At 41.9% G+C, this 24,235-nt stretch overlaps 1 protein-coding gene across 1 annotated transcript in view; it reads right to left on the bottom strand.

The window, feature by feature from the left end:
* The window catches only part of LOC104125231 (probable phospholipid-transporting ATPase VA), a 124,700-nt gene that overhangs the window by 48,433 nt on the left and 52,032 nt on the right, over positions 1-24,235 (bottom strand). Inside the window, exons 4-5 of the mRNA XM_009637655.2 lie at positions 21,185-21,389; positions 1,552-1,637 (exon numbers count right to left, since the gene is read on the bottom strand). Of these exons, the coding sequence (XP_009635950.1) occupies positions 1,552-1,637; positions 21,185-21,389 (291 nt within the window). The remainder of the gene's footprint in view (positions 1-1,551; positions 1,638-21,184; positions 21,390-24,235) is intronic.

Raw genomic sequence — 24,235 nt, 5'->3', positions numbered from 1 at the left:
CTGATGAGACCTGGAAATCACCTGATGCTTTCTGCCAGATTCAAAACTGATGTCTTGGCTTTTTGCTGTGTCAAAATATATTCACATCATTTGTGAAACATTAAAATATAAAGAAGATTAAATAGAATCAATATTGAACAACAGCCTTCTAGAAGGTACTATCATGTATAATTCAAATGGTTCTGTAACTTACATGCCACAGACATTTTCCACATGGAATACACAAGTAAATACGTAATGAAAGACAAATTTATGCATATCTTCTACAGTGTTTAACCTCTGCTCAATATTTTGGGGACTGAGATTCACACACATGAAGTGTGCTAGAAAAGCTGCCAAACTTTCAATTTCTGTATCTGGAAATGTTATTTCTGCGGTAGATCAGGCTCTCTATTAATATAGACAGTTATGCACCCTCATGCATACTAAACTTCTATCTTTAAATGAACTGTAGGGCTTTGTGCTGCTAAATAAAGGAATACATTTTTCCACACTACAACTTGATGTAGTTTCAAAAAAGCAATCCTGATTTACACCAGTTGACAGTATATCCTAAACAATCCATGACATCTGAGAGTAGTAACTGAGGTGGTAAATAGCATCGCTATAAAAAACTCTCCAAGCTCCAGCAATTTACCTTGTGCCATTTAAGAAATTCATTACTGCTTATCACTCCTAATCAATATGGGTAATAAATCACTGTATTCTGAGGAGAATTAGTGTCTTTTTAAGTTTCTTCATTAAAATTCAGACAAAAATTAAATATCCCGGGCTCTCACTCTTCATGCGGTTACAGGCTGTAGAAAAGTAAGTCATGCAAGAGTGCATCTCCTCAGTCCCCCCTATTGGCATGCCTACACACTACAGTCCTGGCTACGTCAGAAGCAAAGAGCTTTGCACATACTAAAACATTTGCTTCTGAGAAGGACTGACTTGCCAGAGATGAGCACCCTGTTAATGCAGTTCTGTTTGTTTAGAATTAAGTCAAGTGGCCATAGATGATTCTGTGAGGTAATGTACAAGCACATCCTGTGAGGAAATTGCTTTATTGTGTCTGAATGAGAGGAAAGGAACAGTGGAAGAGCTGGAGAAATATCAGTTTCACCTTCTGATTTTCCTCAGTTACACTTAGATTAAAAGAAACATCAAGCAGACCCATCTTCATAAAAGCAGTGTACAACAGATTGTATTTGTTTGTTTGTTGGCTCTCTTGGACCTGTTTTCTATTTCCTCCCATTTCCAGATGGGCTTTTCTGATCCACGGAGCGAAGGAAAGGGAGATGAGTGTCCATAACTGCACCGCTTCATGCATTCATTTCTGGAGTGTAAACTGATAGAGATAACAACTAAATCCATCCTAAGGAATGGAAATGTGAGGCTACCATCTCACCCTGTAGTGAGGATCCTCTAAAAGAGCCTTAATTATGCAACCCTATTTAGATGTGATAATGATGCAGCTTACAGAACACAGCCCAAAACAAAACAACATTTATTTTATTCCATATTAGAGAAAGTGAGTGTATACTGAAGGGTATTATATGAAATACTCACATGTAACCTCGAAACCTACTTAAGTCATTGTTTGGCTTCTCGCATTCAATGACACTGGTGAACTTCAAGGGGTCAAATTCTGAGTCCTGCAATAATAAAAGTGTTAATTACTTAGGGCAAAGACTTGCAAATTACAGCCAAAATAACTTTCTTTTCTAGCTTTTGTAATATATTAAAGACTTTTTTTTTTTCCAAAGGCAATCAAATGAACGACAGTGAGTACTGGCACTGAAAATTAAAGGGACCTGGGCACCAAAATTCCTTAGATGCCTTCCAAAACTTCCCTTATAAGGATGATTTTTCTGTGCTGCAAGTGGAAGAATGCGAGTTTCTAAAAGCCTTAGACAAAAGATGCCAAGCTCGGAAGTAAAATGAATTTGGTCTGGAGTGGAAAAAAGAAATTTATCTGGGAAGGATCAAAATATTCAGTAGTATCACTATACTTCACATTCAGTGAAGCCACTGAAAATCTAGGACAACATAAGTCAATATACTGCCAATTGTGAAAAAGCTAATACGAGCTTTTGCAAGACTTGTTAGTCGCTTTATGCCAACACAGATAAATTAATCTACTACAGTAAGTTACATACATGTAGCAGAATAACTTTTTCCTAATTAACATTTAAGAACCTTGATTCTTTAGATCATCAGTCTGAAGCTGGTATTTTTGCTGACAATATATATTTTTACCTGTAGTTAGCACCTTGTTGTGTCTGAGGAAAAACATCCTATCACAGTATAATTATGTGATTTTGTTAAATAAAAATCAAGGTTCTCCCTTCTTTGTCAGACCAAAGAAACTGCACAGTGAAATCAGAGATACCCAGTCCTGGTGCTGCTGCAAAGGCTGCTTGTCTCCATCAATGAGTACTACCTTTAGAAACCTGCTTGACACACCATTTGAATGAAAGAACCAATTGTGAATTATTGTATTATTAAGCTTGCAGCAGTGATAACACTGCAAATGTTATGTTTTACAACAGTTTTGCTGAGCAGCTGTAGACCCCAACCACTACCTTTTACAACATGCTTTGGGAATAGCTGACTGAGAATCGGTAACCAAAGGACAGATGCAATCTTATTGCCAGCTTCTCTAAAACACACAGGTGTCTCTGTTTTTTTGATATTGACTCTGCTCAGAAGAGGCGAAAGAAAATAGATTTTAAGCAAGAGATAAAAGAAACTAGAGGATATGTCAGCATCATCATCAACGCCCTCCTTCATTTTTCTACCAATTACTCGTGGAAGAAAGACAGACTTACAGGATATAGGAGACAATTCAAACCACCCACGCCTGACGCTTTCGGAAACTTTTCCTGTATTTTCAAGAAACAAGAGATGATAAAGAGAACAGTGAAGATGGGCTGTCACTTAGAGACAGCTACAGCCCACTGGAAGAAAGAATCACTTTTATATGCAGAATTTAGCTTGTAAACAAGGAGGAAAAAAGGAGTAAAAATAAAGGACAGCTCTGAGCAAAGAAGATCACTACACTAAGAATCAAGCTCTCTAAATTACGTCAAAGTTGGCAGTCAAGTACCTGAGCCTGAGCCTTAGCAAGAAATGCAGATGATCTTCTCAGCACCAAATACTGCTGGCATTTAAGCTCGTTAGGTACTTCTCCTGGTCAGCCTTAAATTTCTCTAGGTGACTGAGGTTTGACACTGGGAATGCTTGGAAGCACCCAGTTCCACAGAGGCACCTAAGACATCATTAGGCTGTAGAACGGGGCAGATACTGTAAAGCCACACGTTCGCCCCCTCTGACCCTCCTTCCTCAGCTGCTGACTTCAGACAGGCACAGACACCAGCAGTCACAAGGAAGGAATAACTGGCTAGAACAGACATCACGAAGCTTTCAGGCCTTGACATCTGAGATTTGTTACCGCGGCTCCTAAACTGTACACTATGCTGGTGTCCTTGCCTCCAGCAGTCAAAGGCTGATGTTAGAGACATGCTATACCAGCAGCCAGTGCTACCTGCCAGCTGTCTGTACTTCAGCTTGTTGGAGAAGGTGAAGCTCCCCAAAGTCACACCAATGCTTGTGGTGCTGGGAAAACCCGGGCTGCCTACATAACACCTGCTCTGCTGCCCCAGAACATGATCTTTTCCTTCCTTGCCCCCTGTAGTGGTTTAACCACAACACCCCGGTATGTTCCTTGGCAGGAAAACCCCCAAAGTATGGGAAAAATCTACAAACATTGCTCAAGGTGTTTCAATAATATACTGCCTGTCTGCCTAAGTATCGTGTTAAAGAAGCATCACCACTGTAGCTTAGATTGCATTTGCAAATTGGAGGGAAAAGACTGGAAAGGGAAACATTTCTTGTCTCTTTATTATAATGTACTATATATAATACAGTTAGTTTAGCACAAATTTTCATTTAGTGGTCTTAAAAAAAGACAAGAAATCTTAACGCCTTTGAGGAATGTCCCTGAGGGAATATGGTTTCGGTGCTATACAGACACGGTAACTTCTAGAGCAATTGGAAGTTTGCAGGCTGAATTCCCTTTTCTGCTAAGAAAGCCTGCCAGATAAGCCAGCGACTTTACAAATATGAAAAAAACCTACTTAAAACCTAGAGCTAAAGTCTTCACAAAAAAGAAGAGACCTTGCCAAGATCAGAGAGCACTAAACCTACCTGACTTCCCCACCACTACCATTTCTACCACCAACTTTCTCTCTCCTCTGTTAGATTCTGTTCACTTATGACTCAGTTTTGGAACTAGAAGTCCTTTATCATTAAATCTAACCGTCTCTGTATTTGTGTTCTGTTACAATTAACTTGAAATATGGGATTATGGTCTTTAATCAGATAATATCTGGGAGGGGAGAAAAATCAGTTAGAATAGTAGTTTACGTAAGGGAACAAAGCTGCTGAATTCTGATTTATGGCAAAAGTGCTTTGTTTTATTAATAAATCAAATAGTTCCATCTCCTCCCTGTGGAATGGAAGTGTAGATATACACTGTATATTACAGCTGATGACACTGTTTTGATGTGAAAATGCCTTCTGGTAAATGAATGAACAAATATGTTAAACACTGCTTGCGTGTGCCTGCTTTCAGTGGTTATAAAGAAGCACAAAGTTAACACAAGATTTCACAATGATCAAAGTTTTGTTCCTCTTTATGCTGATCCCCACAGTTCAGCAGCAAACGAAACATAAACTGTGATGATGTTCTCGTGTCTTAACAGCTAAGAGATGCTGCAGCTAGACAGAAGTCAAAGCCAAAAGTGTTGCTTTTACAGTGCACAAATCATGGCTTCTGCTGTTTTCTGGGTAAAAGTCCATGAAAAAATTAAATTCTCCACCCCTACCTTTAATTTTTCTCTTACAGTAAATTTCTGTATCACTGTTAAGACACAGAAAAAAAAGATAAAAATATGGTCAAAAATAGCACTTCCCCAGACCTTTGTGCACCAGTTATCTGATGTGCCTGATTGTCAGTGCCCTACTTCCCATTTACAGAACTGCTGGGCATTAAAGTTGTCCCAGCCTCAAGAGGCATGAAAAGCTCCAGGCCTAGACAGACTAGAATCCGAACTGAGGCTTTCCAGTGACTAATTTCCCTAAGAACTTGACGTATTTGGTGTTCTTGTGGTCTCCCAGTGCATATCAACAAGACCAGGTCATTCACAAAAAGCAGCTGGAGCCATTTTTTTTTTTCTTTTCTCAAGGTATGTAATGGTGCCATATTTATTACACGGTGTCTCTGCATGTCTCCCAAACTTGTGCCTTGTGCACTCCTAATTTGATAAACTGACTTTCTGGTTGATACAAACCTGAGAGAGATTCACTGACTGCAAATAAGTTCCCTAGAGTATTTCACAAAACTGTTGGATGGCAAAGACCAGGGCTAAATTCTGTTAATGTCAGTCAGATTTTTCTGTTAAAAAACCTATTCTTCCTTTGCTACAATGTAAATTTTAATTGCCATCACTAATTCTAAGGATGAGTCCCTGTGAAATGTAAGTAAGGCAAAATACCTTGCTTACGCTTAAGGCAGAGTCCTTACTACTAGGTAGGGTTTAATTTGGAGCACTGACTGGTCACTGTTAAGATGTTACAGAAAAACTGTGCTTGAAAGGATACATGAAGGTCACTTGGAGAAACGAGAAATCTAAACGAAGGGTCAGAAATTATTATACTCTTTTCAGCAAGTGCCCACTTTTGAACAAAACCAGTATGAGCACCACATACATAAAAGTCTAAGCAAAGTCAAGCACATCCAATTACTTTAACAGAAAAATAGAAACAGCAACCAGAACTCAAAATTTTTTACTCCTGCATTAGCCTCCTTTATGGCTGCATTCAATATTCCCACTTGTGCCCTCTCCCTCCAGGCCAATCAATCTCAAAGCCTCTGAAACAGTGAAAGAGCAACAGTATGAGAGATGGATGACATATAGGAGTCAAGAAATGCAAATCTGGATTCCATGAAGCTGAAAAAGGAACTGAATCCTTGTTTCCCTTTGTTTCGAGCAAATGGGACTAGCGCAAACCTCTCTACCCTTGCTATTCATGCTATCTTAGCACTTGCAGGCTCTAAAAAATGAGTACCTTCAGTCTTTTCCAAATGTTAGGTATTGCCCCTGCTTTTTTGACATAGTAAGCACAGATAGAAGCATCATTCACATAGGCTCCAGTTTGGTTCCCTGCTGGTCTTTCAGATGGATGCTGTTGGGTTTGAATTTCACATCACCATCACGGTATCGCAGCAGCGTTGCTCTACAACAGAGCTCCCACACTGCACTTCCCTGCACGCTGGCAATGGGATGCAAGTTACTTTAGAAGAGTAGAAACACAAAATGTGTCTGGTTGCCATCGCTCTGGAGAACGTAGGGGATAGCTGGATTGTTGGTAAATGCTGGCTGAAAAACTGAATGACCACAGGCTTGCATGCAGGGGATGAGGATGTAAAACCGGTGGCATGCCTTGTCCAGTGCTGTGTGGCCTCGCCAAACACCAGGAACCTGCTGCTGTGACCACCACGGCACAACATGATTTTTCTTCTGAGGGTGAGTCATAACAAGGTCTTGAAAGATGTGAAACAGAGGTTTTCATCATTTCATCCCACACAGTTAGAGAGTTTCAGAAATACAGAAATAAAGAAATACAACCATGAATGCACAAGACACATTCACGTGTATCCCCATATTGTGGTTGTTCATACTCTGCTTTCAGAAGCCTTCGGTGGCTAAATGTTATCCACTTCACCGTAGTGCTAAGAATTCTTTCTTATTGGTATGATTTTAAAAAAAGGCCTTTAGGTTTCTGCAGTATGGAATGATGCACAAGATACATTGGAGGAGTGAAGACCACTTCTTGCTTAACTCTTCTGCCATATTATGTCATATCAAAAATGAAAAAAAGAAAAAAAAAAGGAAAAAAAAAAGGGGATTGAAATCAGTAATAAAAAAATTATTTTCCTCAAATACCTGACTTCACATTTTGATTTTGCCAAAACCGCATTAGTTCACTGCCTTCCTCTGAAAAAGTGCTGACTTTTTAGGAACTCGTAAGTATTTCTGAAAGGTTGAAACTTGTCAAAGAGACATAAGGTGATACTTACATTAGGTATTTTATATACTCAGGGATCCCACAAAATAGATTTTATTTCTTCAGGAGTCTTCTTGCTAGGAAAAAGTATAACACCCTATCCATAAGTCCTATTTCTTCCAATTTCTTAAAACTTAGGGAAATTGATTCCTACTGTAAATGCAGCAATGCAGAGGCTTATTTTGCTTATGTAAGCAGACTTAGAAAGATTGCAAAAATCTACTAAATATTGATTCTTTAAAAGCTGAATTTCAAATTAAATTTAAATTGCAGATGTAAAGGGGTTTGTGACTAAGCTTTAACAATGCTCTACCTATTGAACCTGATAAAGAGTTCAATTTAAAACAATAAATTAGGCCTGCAATTATTGGGCCATGTCTCTGGGGGACTACAAATGTACACAAAGGAGAAAAACAAGGGAGAGGTGTCTTCTTTAAAATTTTGCTTAAAGGAAACCACTGTCCCTTATTTCTCAGGTGACTATTGATGTATCCCCCTCTGAAAAACTTATATCCTAAAAAGGCAAAGTGTCAAGGGGAAGAAAATGTTACAATGCCTATTTTACAGAGTAGGAAAACAACACATAGATGGATGAAGGAACTATAGAAAAAAAGACTGAATTAAGCTCTCTCCAACATGAATTTGGAGCTTCAGCTGTAAGATCATTCTGAATCTCTACAGTGAAATGCCAACCTTTCCGACTCTGCTGGCAACCTCACGAAACTGTCATAGCTCAAGAAGCAAAACATGCTGCTCTGCCAAATGAGTTAGCTTGACAATTACAGTGTTCAAACAACATATTCGCCTTCATTAAATGCGTGTTGTATGGGTGATTTAATGGCCTGCTAGTGATATTAATAATAGATAGTTATTAAAATGTTTTCCTTTATTCATCTGCCCTGCTTTACTGCTGCAGAAACCAGAGTTTACTGCTCAGTCCTTCCAATAGGACAGCATGAGTACACCAGGATGCCCTTGGGTGACAATGACAGTTACCCGCTTATCACATTGTGTTTACTGGCCATGCTGGGGATCTTATCCAGACTTCTCCCCGCAGTACAATTGCTAGATGAGGACTCTGGGATTTGTTTTGGCATGTATGTCTGGAGGAAACAAAAAGGGAGAAAATGGGAGTCATGGGGACAACTCAAAGGAAATACTTAATAGACAAAAATCTGCCTCAGCCAGAAAAATAGCTTTCCAGTTTAAAAGCTTTTAAGTGCAATAAGAATGCATCCTCCAAATGCACCAGTCCATCTTATTATTGCTTTATATAGCATTACCCTGCATTTAGCATATAAAATTAATCTGACCTTTTATTAATGTGCAACTGGAATTACATATTGATTTTAAATGTCCCAAGCAGGCAGACTGTTTATATACTAAAAGAGTGAAATGTTTTAATGTCTAAACCACATTAGTCTCTCTGGCAGAATATATCTGTGCCACTAATTCACAAGAAAAGGAAGAAACAGTCTGATATACACTATTTAGGAACTAAACAGATCCATCCATCCATCAGTATCTAATAGCTTTGTTTTCCACACTGACAACTACTACTATAATTGGATTTTTTTCGGTACTGTTTGCTTAAACGGAACAGAGATGTTCAGTATTCAGAAACACTGGAACAGTTGAGCAAGCCAAATACATGTTAGGGGGCTGATCTTCCTCTGTCTGACCTAAGTAGAAGTTTTCCCCTTTGTAGAAAACAACATGAGGGAACAGCGCAATATCCAGCCTGCTGGAAAATAAATGCGTTGCTCGCAAGGCCTAGGAAAACCTCAATAATTCTACAAGACCCAGCTGCAGAAACTGCTGTTTGTCAATCATGGGACAAAAGTACCAAAAAAAAAGTCAACAATGCTGAAAATGCACACGTGCACATTCTAACATCCCTTGGGATGTCGGCCATCCTTAGCAACGCGCTGAAAATTACAGCAGTGTGAATGAACGGATGTTCATGGGCTATAGTAGCGCTGGGGAGTGGTAAGGGAACAGAGTTTGTCAAGGCTGAAATATGGACCCAGACCTGGACAATTAAGAAAGTGGTATCTGCTTGTTCCAAAAGTCAGCCACTGAAATAAATGAATGGGTTCATAGTCTGTAAGAATCAACCTCAGCATTAGCTCAGCGCTTTAACTAAACCACAGACCAAGCCTCTCAAGGGCTCGCAAAACTCTGTGCACAACCCGCACTGCCCCTCCAGAGGCTTTTCGCTTTACGCTCCCAGATTCGGTATGAGGCAATCCTCCCCGCTCTCCAGTGCTTTCCCCTTTCTGGAGAGATTTCTAGCAGTCTTTCTGCTGCATTTTGTAACTGCTGGAAGAAAAATCCACTTGATTAGTGGCAGAAGCACTGCATGGTCCTTTTAATTTAGTAGCACAACATCTCAGCTCAGCTTCCGAATATACCTTGGCCTACTCCTGCTCTAGTCTGGGCTGCTGGCCAGTCTGACTGCTTGTGGGATGAAGTTCTGGCAGAAGAAATGGGAATGGGAAGGACTAAGACAGTTCAACAAGAAGAGGGAAATGCCAAGCACCTCCCTTACATCATTTGACAAATAAAAACGGGAACACCAGAGTCCTGACAGGAGAGAGAGTGGCTGGTAATGAAGGGCTTTCCTTATGAATGGTAAAACCCAACAGTAGCAGCTCTAGCATCAGGACACAGTTAAACACACCAAAGCCTGATACACCCATCTCACCCTGAAGACAGGGAATCTGGATAAAAGAAGCTTCACCTTGTTTAAGAAACGCCCCGAGGTTGTAAGGGAAACCCGTAACAAACAGCAACCACCCAAGGAACTGAGGGACACCAGTCCCCGCTGGCTGCAGGAGAGCACGGAGGGAAAGCAGCAGTCCTAATGAAAAGAGACCTTTTATACCAAGTACTACAGGGCAGCATTCATATCAGCACTATCACAGGTTTGTCAGCCTTTCCACGAGCGTCTCCAGTGTGAGAAGGCTATATAACCGAGTAAAAACTCCCCAAGCTGGATGCTGGCATGCCATCTTCGCTTGGAACTGTATCTTGTACCAACATCCATCATCACATGCCAGCCCTACTAAGGCTCCCAAGGCAAACAAGGCACCCAGCATGCACCTTCTCTGCTAAATCCCAGCTGTTCCTACACTTCCCTCACAGCCCCACAGAGAGGGTGGAGGGACGGCTGCGAAGATCAGCCTGAGGGCAGCAGGGCTGTGGTTGGCATGCATGGGACGTGGGGGAAGCTGGGACGGCTGCAGAACGCTTGGGGTAAGAGCTTCACTCTCTGGTCTGTCTATTCTCATCTACTCTCTATTCTACTGCACAAGTTCCTTTTCAATCATCATGCTAAAGACTCCAGTAGTAAAGTGAAAAACACCTTTTCAAAAAATCAAGGGACCTAAAAGCCATTTTTTTCAGACACCAGCTGACTGCATAGATCTTACAAAAAGAAATTCATGATGGCCTTGCCAGTTCCAAAACTGGACAGGAGAGCTGGGAAATGAGCTGAGGGGGATGAATATGTATCGCTGGGGCAGGGACTGAGGTTTGCTTCCCTGTTGTTGCGGCACTCTAGCCAGCCTCATGTTTCAGGCACACACCGTGGTTACGAAGTCCCTTCATGGTGTTGTCTTCAGTAATCCATATGCTTTGTCCAGTTAAGAGTGGAGTTACAACACACATGAATACAACCTGTTGAATCAGAGCACAGCAGAACAGCAGAGTCTATTACTCTTGTGCAGGCTTCTCTCACCAGCTAGCTTCTCCTCTGGACAGATGTCATCTACCTGGACTTCTGCAAGGCCCTTGATATGTTTCTCCACAACATTCTTGCCACTAAATAGGAGACATACGGGTTGGATGGATGGACTGTTAGATGGATAAGGAATTGGCTGGATGGCTGTGTCCAAAGGGGTACAGTCCAAGTGGAATTGATTCCAAGTAGAAACCAGTAACAAGTGGTGTCCCTCAAGGCTTCATACTGCAACCAGTAGTACTATTTAACATCTTCACCAATGATTTAGACAGTGGGATGGAGTGCACCCTCAGCAAGTCTGCAGATGACACCAAGCTGAGTGGTGCAGTTGATACACTTGAGGGAAGGGATGCCACCCAGAGGGACCTTGACAGGTTTAAGGAGTGGACCCATGTGAACTTCATGAAGTTTAACAAGGCCAAGCGCAAGGTCCTGCACCTGGGTTGGGACAATCCCCAATATCAGTACAGACTGGGGGATGAATGGGTTGCGAGCAGCCCTGCACAGAAGGACTTGGGGATACTGGTGGATGAAAAAATGGACATGTGCCAGCAATGTGTGTTTGTAGCTCAGAAAGCCAATCATATCCTGGGCTGTGTAATACGAAGCTTGGCCAACAGACTGGGAGATGTAATTCTCCCCCTCTATTCTGCTCTGGTGAGACCCCACCTGGGGTACTGCATCCAGCTCTGGGGTCCCCGGTAAAAGACATGGACTTGTCAGAGTGGGTCCAGAGGAGGGCCATGAAAATGATCCAAGGGCTGGAATACCTCTCTTGTGAAGAAAGGTTGAGAGAGCTGGGGGTCAGCCTACAGAAGAAAAGGCTCTGGGGAGACCTTATTGCAGACTTTCAATATATAAAGGCAGCTTATAAGAAAGATGGAGAGAGACTTTTTACCAAGGCCTGCAGTGACAGGATAAGGGACAACAGTTTTAAACTAAAAGAGAGTAGATTTAGATTGGATATAAGGATTAATTTTTTACTATGAGGGTGGTAAGACACTGGAACTGGTTGCCCAGAGAAGTTGTGGACTCCCCGTCACTGGAAATGTTCAAAGTCAGGTTGGACGGGGCTTTGAGCAACCTGGCCTAGTGGAAGATGTCCCTGCCCTTGGCAGGCGGGTTGGACTAGGTGGTCTTTAGAGGCCCCTTCCAATCCAAACCACTCTGTGATTCTGTGGTTCTTACACAAATGCTCATTATTATAGGCATTCAATAAATTCATAAATGTGAGATGTGGAAGTGCAACCAATGAGAATAAATGTCAGGAATAAGACCATCAAGGAGAACATCACCAAATAAAATAGTTTGTGTAATTTTTCTTCCATGTCTTTATCACTTATCTGTTCTGTAACCTTAATCAAATATTGCTGAAACAGCTTCTTGTGGAACAGCAGAAGATATTCCATTTGCTTTTTGTTGCTCAATAGTTGACATGACCCACCTTCACACAGTTAATAGCAGGACAAAGCCATTTTTATCCCTTCCTGTTTCACTGCAGCAGCCTGTAAGTTAGATCCTCGTGATCTTGGCCATACATAGCACATTGTTATACAGGTATATGAATATACTTAGCCATCTGGGACATGGTTTTGAATCTGGTATTTAACTAAGTCATGCCAAAAATGTAATAAGCAAACAAGCTTGGAAAAGCAAAGTAGAGGCTGGTAAATGCTCATGACAACTTACACATGCTTTCTAACCATGTTGTACATTAAACATCAAATTCTCTTCCCCTTAGAAGTCAAAAGGCTAAGTGTTCCCTGCTTTGATGTAAAACAGTTCATTACTATGTCATTAAGAAAGCTGAATTAGTGTGTTAGCACTGCTGTCTATAAATCTCCATGCACTACTGATGTTTTCAGTTCAAAACCAAATGGAAGTATAAGCATTATAGTTCTGTGTGAACAGTATCTGCTCCAGTCATGTACCCACAGGACAATTGTGGCTTTCTCTCTCACAAGCACATAAACATATGTAAATTATCTGGCCATCACAGAGTCATAGCAGAGCTTGAAAGTATGAACCTGAGTATAACCAATGAAAGAAAATTTTCATGAGTTTATTGAAATAACAATTTTGAGACATATGGCCAGGCACTTCCCACATAAGTAACATTTTAATGCAAATTTCTACTGGCCTCTGTGACCTTATCAGTACTGAAATGTGTAAAAGACTTGGAGGGTAGCAGGTGGAGAAACAAGAAGTGGGATGAGGGTTCACATCCTGGATGCTGAGATAAATACAGGAGTTCCTCATTCTGTTGATCTGCCTTTTCTGGCAGAAAACTAGACTCCTTCTCCACTTCAGTGCTTCCAAAGGAAAGTGAGACTACACCATCATTGCTGGGGTTACACATGGCTTAATACGGTGAACCCACCTGCTCTGGAAAAGAAGGTCCTTCCATCCTTTCCCAACCACTGATACTGCCAACTGGGTTGTGGTATAAGAGACAAGAGTAGCATGATGTGTTTCCAGCTCAAAAATCCTGGCCCTAAAATCAGGAGTTCTCAGCATTAATTACAAAATCTCATTTCTGAGAACAGATATTCCAGGTATGTCCTGTTCCCAGCTGACAGGCCAAAGTATGGTTAAGGAATAAACAGTTCCAGAAATAAACTTTTGTTCAGTAAAACTGAATTAGGCTAGGAGATGAGAAAAGTCATGACAAAAAAAAAAATTATCGGAAAATCTCTTCTTAACTTGTTTTAAATGTTTACTTCTCTATAACAGGAAAGTGGTATAGCATTTTATTTTCCCTATGGACCTGAAATGCTCTCTTGTTTTCTAATGCTTTTTCAGAGAAATAGCAGAACAGAGAGATGCTGGACTACCGATACAGAGAATGGAATCTCCTGCCTCTCTAGAGGTCAGATGCAGCACAAGCACTGGCATAATACATTTCCTTACATGGCTTTACCAGTGTTCCACCGGTGCTGGAAGGATTACCCTAGGGATGGGAGGTCCTTCACAGCCAAGACATTCAAACGTAGATTCATCAGTTTAGCCCCTTTAACCTATATTTAAACACAAAACCAAACAGCCAATGCAAATGGTAGAAGTCAAGTACTCAGCACTCTTCAGAACTGGACACTTCCCCCTGAATGCTTAGGTTAAGATGATACCCAAAATTTTCTCTTGCAGTTATTCAAATTCTTTGTCCCTCTAATGAAGCTCTCTCGAAAGTCAAACTTGCAGCCTGGACACCTGCACAATGGAAACTAGAAAGAGACGATAACCTTGCTCAAAGCTGACCAAGGAGGAAGTGAACCATCATTCTTGAGTTTTTTATTTCCCCATGCCTCCCAGCGTGAGACTGCTGACTAAATGCCACGGTAAAACGGTAGAGTGAAAAACTGCTCTCAGCATTCCTCTAGGGCTACTAGCTCGCACGAGAGTTTACCAAAGCACTGACTTGGGTCCTGCTCTGCACCAGGCAGGTTTGCCCACAGCTGCTACACATTTGTTTCTCTGTTAGAGAGACAGTAGTTACTTCCTCTTTAACTAGACATGTCCACAGTTTCCACACAAGTCATCTCTGAACATGGTTCTATGCAAAAGAAGATACAATAGTATAGGTGTAGAACTTTTCAACTCTCATCAAAGAAACCCACTGAACGTTCAAAGCATGACCTCAAATGAAAGTCTTCACGGGGTGTAGCATGCTGACGTTTTACACTGACAAACAACTCTTTTACAAGACTTGTTTCACTAAAATCTTCAGCTAAAATGTAAAACTAAAAAAGAAAAAAGATTTTAATTTAATATTCTGGTAGTACACACGGAGAAAAAACATTGTTTTCTTTTGCTTGTTTGGTTATTTTTTTTTAACTGTCTTTTCCCTCAGGGAAATCTAATTTTGGCAACATGTGTGGGATGGAGCACTAATCTGCTGTTGTAACATGTACATATCCGGAATTTTTGAGCCACTTTTCCTAGCCTTGTGAACATTCTAAAATACTGCAAAAAAAGAAAGGCACAAGGGATAACCCCCAAAAGATGACAGAGAGACATTCACTGCTCTTGTGGCCTGATTCTACCCTGTTAAAGTACCTCCAGTCTAAACAACATGGAATATGCTGCTTAGTTCCCATTGACTTGATTGTAACAGTGTACTATTCAGGTGGATGATAGCCTGAGGGTATTAGCGGGACAAGGCATGACAGGAAGAGTAGAGCTATGCCTATTCTTGTGTTGTTTTAGAAGACTCACTCGGACTCTTTGAGGTAAGCAGCTCAGTTGAAAATGAGTCCACGTCAGAGTTGTGCTGTTTAACTTCAGCTGTTCTCTCAAACTGGGTTAGTTTAACCAACGCAGAGGGCTGCACAAGAAATCTTAGCTCAGCTTAGGCTAAACCAAAATCTGAAAATTGCTTTCTTTCCTCTTTTTTTTTTTTTTTATCTTTTTGAGGGAGAAAAACTGAATGCAAAAGGAACATCTACACTGAGATACCAAGGCTGCCCTGTGAGTTGTTTTCATGCAATTAGCATGAGTTGCCCTTCCCAAAGTACCTCATATGCAGTGCAGCCTGCAGCCATCAACAGGCAGGCTTACAGTACAGCCCTTCTAGAAAACAGCCTTGCCTTCTCTTCTAGACCAGTTTCTTTCTAGGACTCACAGGGAAAGAAAGAAATGGTATAAATGTCTTCATGCTTGGAACAGGGAACTGTAAGTCCAGCTTTACCCAGTATGCTTCCAGCACTGTGCAGGAACAGGCAGGGCTGGAATGAAAGCTGGATCTGTCAATTCAGCCCAGCATCCAGGCTGGGACAGATGAGCAGATGTTCCTGCAGTAAGCACAGGCTCTGAGTTCGTACATATTCCAGAAGGGTTCACATTCTGACTTGTGAGGAAATCAGACTGATGAGGTATGTTGGTGCTAGCCTGCATGCAAATGAACCCTCATGAACAGGCGGACACTAACTTCAGATGTGCTTTTTAGATAAAGTAAATAAGCAGCCACAAAGTCATTTGCAAGGCTTATCTATAACCTGTTTAATCATGCTGGTACAAGCTTGTTTTGAACAAAGGTCTACTCTTAGGAGAAAATGAGAGGGGAAAAAATCCATCCCCTACCCCCACCAGCTCTCAGAGGGATACATGCACCTTCTCACAGGGGATGGGAGCTGCTAGGTTTAGCTTAGCTCTCTGCTGAACTGAAGCTTTCCACATAAACATCCAGGACATGGCCAGTGGTTAATAAACCATAAGCTGCTCCAGAATCCACAGTGAGTCTTTGTGGATTTTGTTAAAAGGCACACTGAGTAAAAACAGTGGAGTATTTTGTTTGTTTCGAACTACAAGGCAGCAAGAAAATGTAAATGTTTTTCATGAGTCTAGATTCATACTATCAAAATATCCTAAATCAAGTTTATGAAACCTGAAAGGGAGTTTTGAGCTCTCACAGCCTAAGCTGTATCTGCTTATCCGCCCTGAAGAGCGGCTGAGACAACGTCTCAGATGGATGGAAAACATTCCATAAGCAACTGCGGAGGGTGTGGTGGCACAGCAGCCTGCAGAGTAGCACAGAAAACACATTGATTCCTCCTGCCTACTGTGTCTCCTATTAGATTCAGTGCACCAGAAATGGCTGCTGTGACTAGGCAGCAGTGAGAGTGGGGTAGAAATCAGAAGGAAACTGGTGGAATACCAAGAAACGTCCATTTTTTCCAAGAGATGCTTACTGGTCACCGCTAATACCGTTAGATCATGCGTGGTGGGATTTAGCAGAGCGCTTTCTCCTAGCTGCACTTATCAGTGTGTCATGCTGCACACATGGATCTGATCTGTGTTTCAGGGTGAAGACAGTCCACTATCCTTTTGGCTTTGAAGACAGAGCATGCAGAAGTACATTTCTGACTATTTTAAACATTTCTAGCATATCCTGTCGTTGTAGTAGCTGGATAACAAGACCACAGTATTTCAAGTCCTGGAGGAAAATATGTCAAGGCCTTTGAAAAATCTCCTGTTTCCTTTTTTTCTTTTTTAACCTATTCAGTTCGTGATTTTCTTTTTTCTTGACTATTTTGAGTGTACAACAAGGTCTACATTCAGACTGGTATCTTCAGACATACAAGCCACAGAGATTCCTCTGTGGAGTATCAGTGACTCTTCTCACAGCTTGTGTATTGATAGGGTGTAGAATTGAGTACAGAAAGTACAGGTTTGTGTCAGACAGATCACATTCGTTAACAAACACACAAAGCTAACAAGCAGTATGTTCCCAGTCTACTATAAATTACTCAGACAAATCAAAGCAGCACTAAAATAAGCAGAATTTCTGGTCACTTGCACTATAAAGGAAAACAGTTTCTTGGAATTCACAAGCGGAGAGGTCCAATCCAAGCCCACAAATGCTGATCTTGGATCTTCTGAGCATATGTTTAGAGTAAAATAATGCCTGCAAAGCAGCAGAGACAAGGATACAGGACAGCTTCTATAATTGCTTATTGCTGCTTCAAGAGTCAGGCTAAAAAGAGATCAGAACGGTACTTTTCTGAACAAAGGTCTGGAAGGGGGAAACTCTAAGACCTTTTATTCTCTGAGACTATGGACTTTATATGCTGTTAATGCAGAAGCGAAACACACAAAGATTCTTCAGAGCATGCTGGCAGAACGGCTGCCCTTCCAGAGGACAGCTGTGCCCAGCGTAACAGCGCTGGCCTTGCTGGCCTCTGGACAGGGCATTTGGAGAGAGAGCTGTGGTTGCGAGAGGACTGCCCAGCACACACCCCACTTCAGCGACGCCGGCGCAGACCTGTGGGACTGTAAATTGCATGGGTGGGCACAGGGCAGGGACAAAACAAGGAAAGCATAAAAGTGGCTTAAAACAACTGTTCCTACCCCCACCCCCACTCCTTTCCCATGCCCAGCGGAGTGACGGGTATAGAAATAGCTATCCTTCACTGACCTGGTTCACGGGCACGTGCTTGGAAGCTATCAGTTAGTTCATACAAGAAAGGCCAAGCTTTCTAACACAGCTTCTTTTAAACGGTTGGGATACTGCTACAGAGACATTATTCAAAGACAGCTATGGACAGCTGATATTTTACGAAGAAACTTCCAGAAAATGTGTGTTTCTTGTCCTATGATAAGCCACATGACCAGGCATGTCATTCTGTAAGGGGGGTGGGGGAAGAGTTTAGCAGTGTGGGAAAGAGAGGGTCAGGACTACATAATGTATTTGTTTGTTTTCCTGCTTGAACAACAGGGCTGCAGAATGACACAGAACCAAACAGCTATAAATGTAACTGAGAGTTGTTCTGCTGAGTACAATGGTAATATAAAAATGTAAAAGCATTCTTGTCCAACAGATGAACAGGTCGGGACGCAGGTCCTATAAGAGATTTGGGAACAAACTTCTCTGAGGTTTGGTAAAAGGGCGGTCAGCATTTGGTGCAAGAAAATTTTGGTCTTCAAAAGTATTTTATGAGATCTAACAATAAGCTCTCTCCAGTTGTGGCAACTTAAGGCATACCCAGAACTTCACTCCAAAAAATGCCCATTACCTTGCTATTCCATGCTACTTGGCTGTGGGCCTACTATTCACCCAACATTTCCCAAGCAGCTCCCTCTACCCCACTGCTGAGTGTCTCTCAGCAGGGCAACACCTTCAAGAACCAGTAAGAGCCTAACCCTGCTAGTATGGCGTGAGGAGCTAATGCTGCTCCATGAATTAACAGTGTGCTCAGACAGGTTTTGATCAGGACTTTAATGAGGATGGCAAGTATTTTGCTGGATAATTTACGGGATGCTGTTACAGAGAGGCTCTGTGGTGCTGCAGCTGCCGAGGACTTGGTACTCGCAGGTGTGCACTTTGCCTACAACTTAGTTGACGCAGGAACCCGGGCTTGGACATTTCCTGCTTTCTCAGCTATTTTAAGAGAGGGGAGGTAGTCACATGTGGTTTTCTTACAAGCTCTCTTTCAATACTTGACTTCTTGGGGCCCAGTCCTGTTTTTATTGCAATGAATGAGCTTTCTGTCAATAACCCCAGTTTAACCCCTGACAATTTATTACGGGCCTCACTGCTATTGTAGCTAGGCAACTTGTGATCTAAAATTTATTTAAAAAAATTATTTATCCACATATTTTGGAGCAGAATTCTGAGATAGAAAAGTTCCATAATCATCTTATAATACAGAGAACTAAGATAGGGAAGGAGGATGGGCTGGAAATGCAAAGTGAGTTAGGTGTCTACAAAGCTGACTGTAAATATCTATACAATAACTAATTTCCTCAGTAAAGCAGGGTATGCTGAGCACGCCATGCCATGTATAGCCTGATGTGCTGAGCTGCCTGGCACATAAACCTAGCTTTGCTTCCCTAGGTAGGCACTGTTTCCTCAGCCTTTGTCCCTAATGGGGCACAATGCAGTCTCTGATAACCTGTTTGAGGAGGAAATGGCACTGCTACTCATTTCCACACAACAGTCTAAAAGTTACAGATCTTGCCAAACTGTACAAAACCCAGTCTTTATCTGCCTGGTTTCTATCAGCAATTTAAACCCCAGAGAGTATGCCAAACATGCGATTGCAGGGGTACTCCCTCAGGTTGTCCTGCTGTATCAATGCATGCATTGTGTTTGCTGGTTAAAGACACAAGAGTGACCCCCCAAACTGAGGATGGCTCAGGCACGCACACATCTAGGGGTCACAGCTCCCAGAAGCAGGGGAGTCTGTAGGGTTGCCAGGTCCCCTCTCAGCCACCCAGCTTCCAGGAATCACACCCCTAATGCTGGACCACAACTCTGCAGCAGGGAAGCCAGGGATCCTGACGTAGTGTAAGGGACTCCTCTGGGCAGCAGGGCTCTTGAAAGCCAGTCTTGTGGTGATCTGTACTTGGACACATCAACTCCTTTCATTGCGTTTACCAGCACCTCCTGCTGCTGTGTGTCAGGTGGTCTTGGATCACAGAAATCCAACCATCCTGCTGTGGATGAGTGGAGGAACTGGTGCCTTCTCAGGTCTTCCTTTGAGACAGAGCTGGGATATGCCCTTAGCTTATAACTGCGCCCACAAACATGAAAGCATCCCTTTATTCAAGAGCCTATATGCAATCTATAGTTTTTGTCCTACACAATGTGCCTGAGGTCACATAGGAAGTCTATGCTGGCAGAGAACTGGGACACATAATCTGAGCACCTCCCTGGAGCTCTACCCACTGGGAGAAATTTCCTCTCAGTGGGAACAGGATGGGATGTTTGAGAAGCAATTCCATTAGCTTCTTTGAAACAATCAGAGTTTTTGAAACATTTGGCCTGCAGCTGATTAAGCTTCTTGCCATGTCAGGAGCTGCCGTGTTTGTAGCTGCCGTATCATGTCTAAATTCTACGTGGAAATCACTGATGACTAAACAAGTCTTCATCTCACGTTTTTACAGGCTATTCAGAAAAAGGCTCTATCTACCACAAAGAATTATGTGGAAGGCACATTGATTTTTATCCTATTGGTTGGACTGCAACTTCATTAATGCTGATGCACCTCAGTACGACTATAGGCTTCTGTAGTTACCTTCGATGACAGTGGTCAGGGCAGCAGCTCCCGTTGTTTGCAAAATCTCTCAAATGAGAAGAGCTACTAGGAAAAAAGATGTAGCTGAGTTCTAGAAAAGAATTTCTTTTTTTCCTGACAAAATACAGGAAACTGTGGTCATCTGGCAAGAGGGATGGGAGATGAGGGCATACAAATAAATACGATTTCAATGAGATTATGAAAGCAAGTAAAACTTCAGGTAATTTCCTCTAATTCTGCTGACAGTAACTGATCTGGATTTTGTTTTGTTTCAAAATAGTGCTGCTAGGGAGAGATAAGCACAGTGAGAGAGCAGTAAAACAGTTTTTCAGCACAAACACCACCAGAATGCATGCATGCTGCCCCTTTAAATCTTACAAGCTTTAATGCTCCAAGTGCTGGAGGGATATTCTGCAACAGGGAGTTTCAGGCAAAATTCCTAATTGAAACTGATCTGGTTTGCAGGCAGGAAAAGTAGTTGTTTATATTTAAATATCTTCTCACTGGGCAGTTAAAATGTGTTTTCAGAAATCAAGCTACAATAGAAGCCATTAAAAACCCCCAACATTTTCCAACCGCACACAATTGCCCCAAATAATTGCTATTCAAATTTAGGGAAAAATTATGGTAAAAATTCTGATACTATGATGAGGTCAGCTGTTGGCAAGTGCTAGTATTTTAATGACAACCATAACAATAATTTATTAGCACTACTCAAACAAGCAGATTTAGCTGGTGTGGAGTGGATTGGTGAACAGTTTACTTACCTGAAACAAATTCTTATTTTAAATGAGAGTTAGGAACGGTGACTTACCAGCTCTAAAAACCTCCTCACCACCTGTCTTTGTTTTAGGTTAGTTTCACCGTCTAGGTTAGCTGTTTCTATATGGCACAGCCCATCGGGATCACTTGAGGAGAGCAGCAAGATGTCAGCAGGTATAATTTCATTACAGCGAAGCTGCACAAAGTCTCCAACTTCCACTTCTTTCCAGTATCTGCTTATATATTTCTTCTCATTTCTGGGGGAAAATAAAAAAAAAAAAAAAGACATTTATAGGACATATTTAAAAAAAAAAAAAGCACAGACTGGGGTGCCTCCAGTAAGATATGGTTCAACTGGTAACGGTGCCTTTGGCAGGTCCTCAAGTACTCCCAAGTTATACTGGGAGAAGGCGATGCAGACTGCCAGGAGGTCACTTCCCACTGACTCAGAACCAGGTCTGAGTTCCCAGGACACTTTTAAGGCCCAGAGTACAACATGTGGATGTTAGGCCTGGCCAAGCAGGGTAAGCAGAAGCTTCACACACTCTCCTTTCCCTCCCTCTGTGCTTCGAGCCATCCCTCTGACCCCATGAAGGAGAGGGGGCTGCTGTCTGAACCAGGTGAAAAGGAGTCGCAGATTTTCATGGCTCCGGGGGAACTGAGAACAGGCTTGGGCACAGGACACCTGCCTGGCTTGGCTCCTGTTACATAGCTAATTTCTGCTTAGTTGCTCTGAACCTTTTATTCTGGAGTGTAATTTATTTGTCAATTCAAAGACCCACCTGAAACACTTATGTGTATATTGTCCATTTAGATACAGCCACTAAACCTCTCTAGGTCATGCTAGTTTTCTATTTTTTTCATTTTTTAACTTTTTATTGAGAGCAAGAGGAAAAAGGAACAGGTGATTGCTTAATTAATTCTAGCTAAAATTCCAGGTTTTAGTTTCATGATGTGCACATACTCACATGCTTTCTTGGCATTTGTGTAAATTGCTTTCATCTGTTGTGGTTTTGAAAGAAATTAGTTTCAAAACAGGCACAATATTAACTTGGCAAAATACCTCCTGAAAATGAGAAGACACTATTCTGACACTTTTCTAAGCTGCCAGAAGGCCTTTCGACGTGTTAGCACCGAGATGGCTGTCAGCGCTGGCCCCGTCACTGTCACCAGGGACAGTCTCCCGTGACAGCACTTTAACCAGCAGAATGGGATTCTGATGGGGGTGGGGTGGGGGTGGTGGTGGCTATTTTATGTTCTTTAAAGTATATTATTTTAAAATACATCACTTTCAGTATCAACACGAATAGATTTGTAACGAAGTGGAAACATGCCAGTCCTGCCAGTGTTGTTACTCTGGGGTTACTGATAGTCACGCCATGCCTAATTCATCCTTGTCACGCCTTCACTGGTGTTACAGGAATTAGTAACTTAATTGGCTTTTATTCATATATTTAGCCTAAATCCCGAACAATAATGTGTCAGGTAGCACAACAAGGGCATATCAGATCAGGTTTTACCTCATAGAATATCTTCATTATCCTTTCCTAACATCCAGTTTATAAAGGGAGGAATGAAAATTATGACCGTGATTTCTATTTTAATAAAGCCTGAAAAGGATTAATAAGAACCAATGGTAAAACATGATAGTCTAACAAGGGAAAGTAATTTACATATTAGCTGCTGATATTAACCCACTCCCCTTGGCTGAAACCAACATTTAACTTTTCCTGCTAATGAGTATGAATCGCTTTGAAACCCAGTCTGCCATAATGTAGTACAAATCACCATACTGCAGATCTGAAGGGTTTGTTAGCCATACAATCTATAACTCCAAATCTCTTAACATGTGGCCATTGCTCTTCATCCTTTTTCATTTAATGGTGAAACTGGATGATGTTTAAATGCATATACAGTAAGTAGCAGTTAAAGAAGTGGGATCAGGCTAAAAGTAGCACATAGTCCCTTACTGTGCTATAAGCACTACAATTTTTTATTTAACTTACGTTGTTTGAAAAGCATTGCTATTTTAGCATTTCCTCATCTCCCACATGCTTAGGAACTGCCACAACTACAGACTCTGTGGCAGGAAGCGTGGATATCGAGCAACACAAGGCCAAATGGCTCTGCTGGGTTAAATGAAGTTGTTCAGCCTGGAGAAGAGAAGGCTCTGGTGACACCTTATTGAGGCTTTTCAATATGTAAAGGGGGCTTATGACAAAGATGAAGAGAGACTTTTTAACCAAGGCCTGCAGTCACAGGGCAAGGGGCAACAGTTTTAAACTGAAAGAGAGTAGATTTAGATGGACATAAGGACGACTTATTTTATTTTATTTTATTTTATTTTATTTTATTTTATTTTATTTTTTTATTTTTATGATGTGGGTGGTGGAGACGCTGGAACAGGTTGCCCAGAGAAGCTGTGGATGCCCCATCTCTGGAAGTGTTCAAAGTCAGGTTGGATGGGGCTTTGAGCAATCTGATGTAGTGGAAGATGTCCCTGCCCGTGGCAGGGCTAGATGATCTTTAAAGGTCCCTTCTAACCCAAAGTGTTCTGTGATTCAGTGAGTGCAAGACCTCCTGCCCATGCACCTGGGCCCCAGGGCAGAGCCCCTTTCATCAGACACATGGGAACAATTTGGCCCGGTGTTCCACTTGATCAGTTCTCTGCTAACACGGGCCACTAGTGGATGGAAAATTACTGTGCATGTGGAAAATTACTTCCTAATCCTCCTCAGCCAGGGTCACTCTATGCCCTCTCACCCGGCTCTGAGCTCAGACTTGTCTCATTGCAGTCAGTGAGCGGTCACTGCAAGGATCCTCTGCAGAGAATAGCACGATCCCGTCTTCAGGCAGGGTGCTTCAGATACTAGATGCACTAAAAATACATCGGTCCTTTAGGAGCATTCCTTTAACACGCTCAGCCTGCTCTTCTGAACGCGCAGGTTAGCTCCCCTCGAGACAACTGTCATACCTCTTACCCAGTACAAACACGCCAAGTGACCCCCTTGGTACAGTCACAATTTTGCCACTGACTTCTGCAGAGACAGGATTTTGTCATCCGAGTTCTATATCACCTGCTAAATGTGTATTCTTGCTGGTA

This window comes from Egretta garzetta, unplaced genomic scaffold (genome assembly GCF_000687185.1).
Source record: "Egretta garzetta isolate BGI_Z169 unplaced genomic scaffold, ASM68718v1 scaffold504, whole genome shotgun sequence".
NCBI classification, from domain to species: Eukaryota; Metazoa; Chordata; class Aves; order Pelecaniformes; family Ardeidae; genus Egretta; species Egretta garzetta.
Note: the sequence above shows the minus strand (reverse complement) of the source record. Positions and strands in the feature narration are given on the sequence as shown.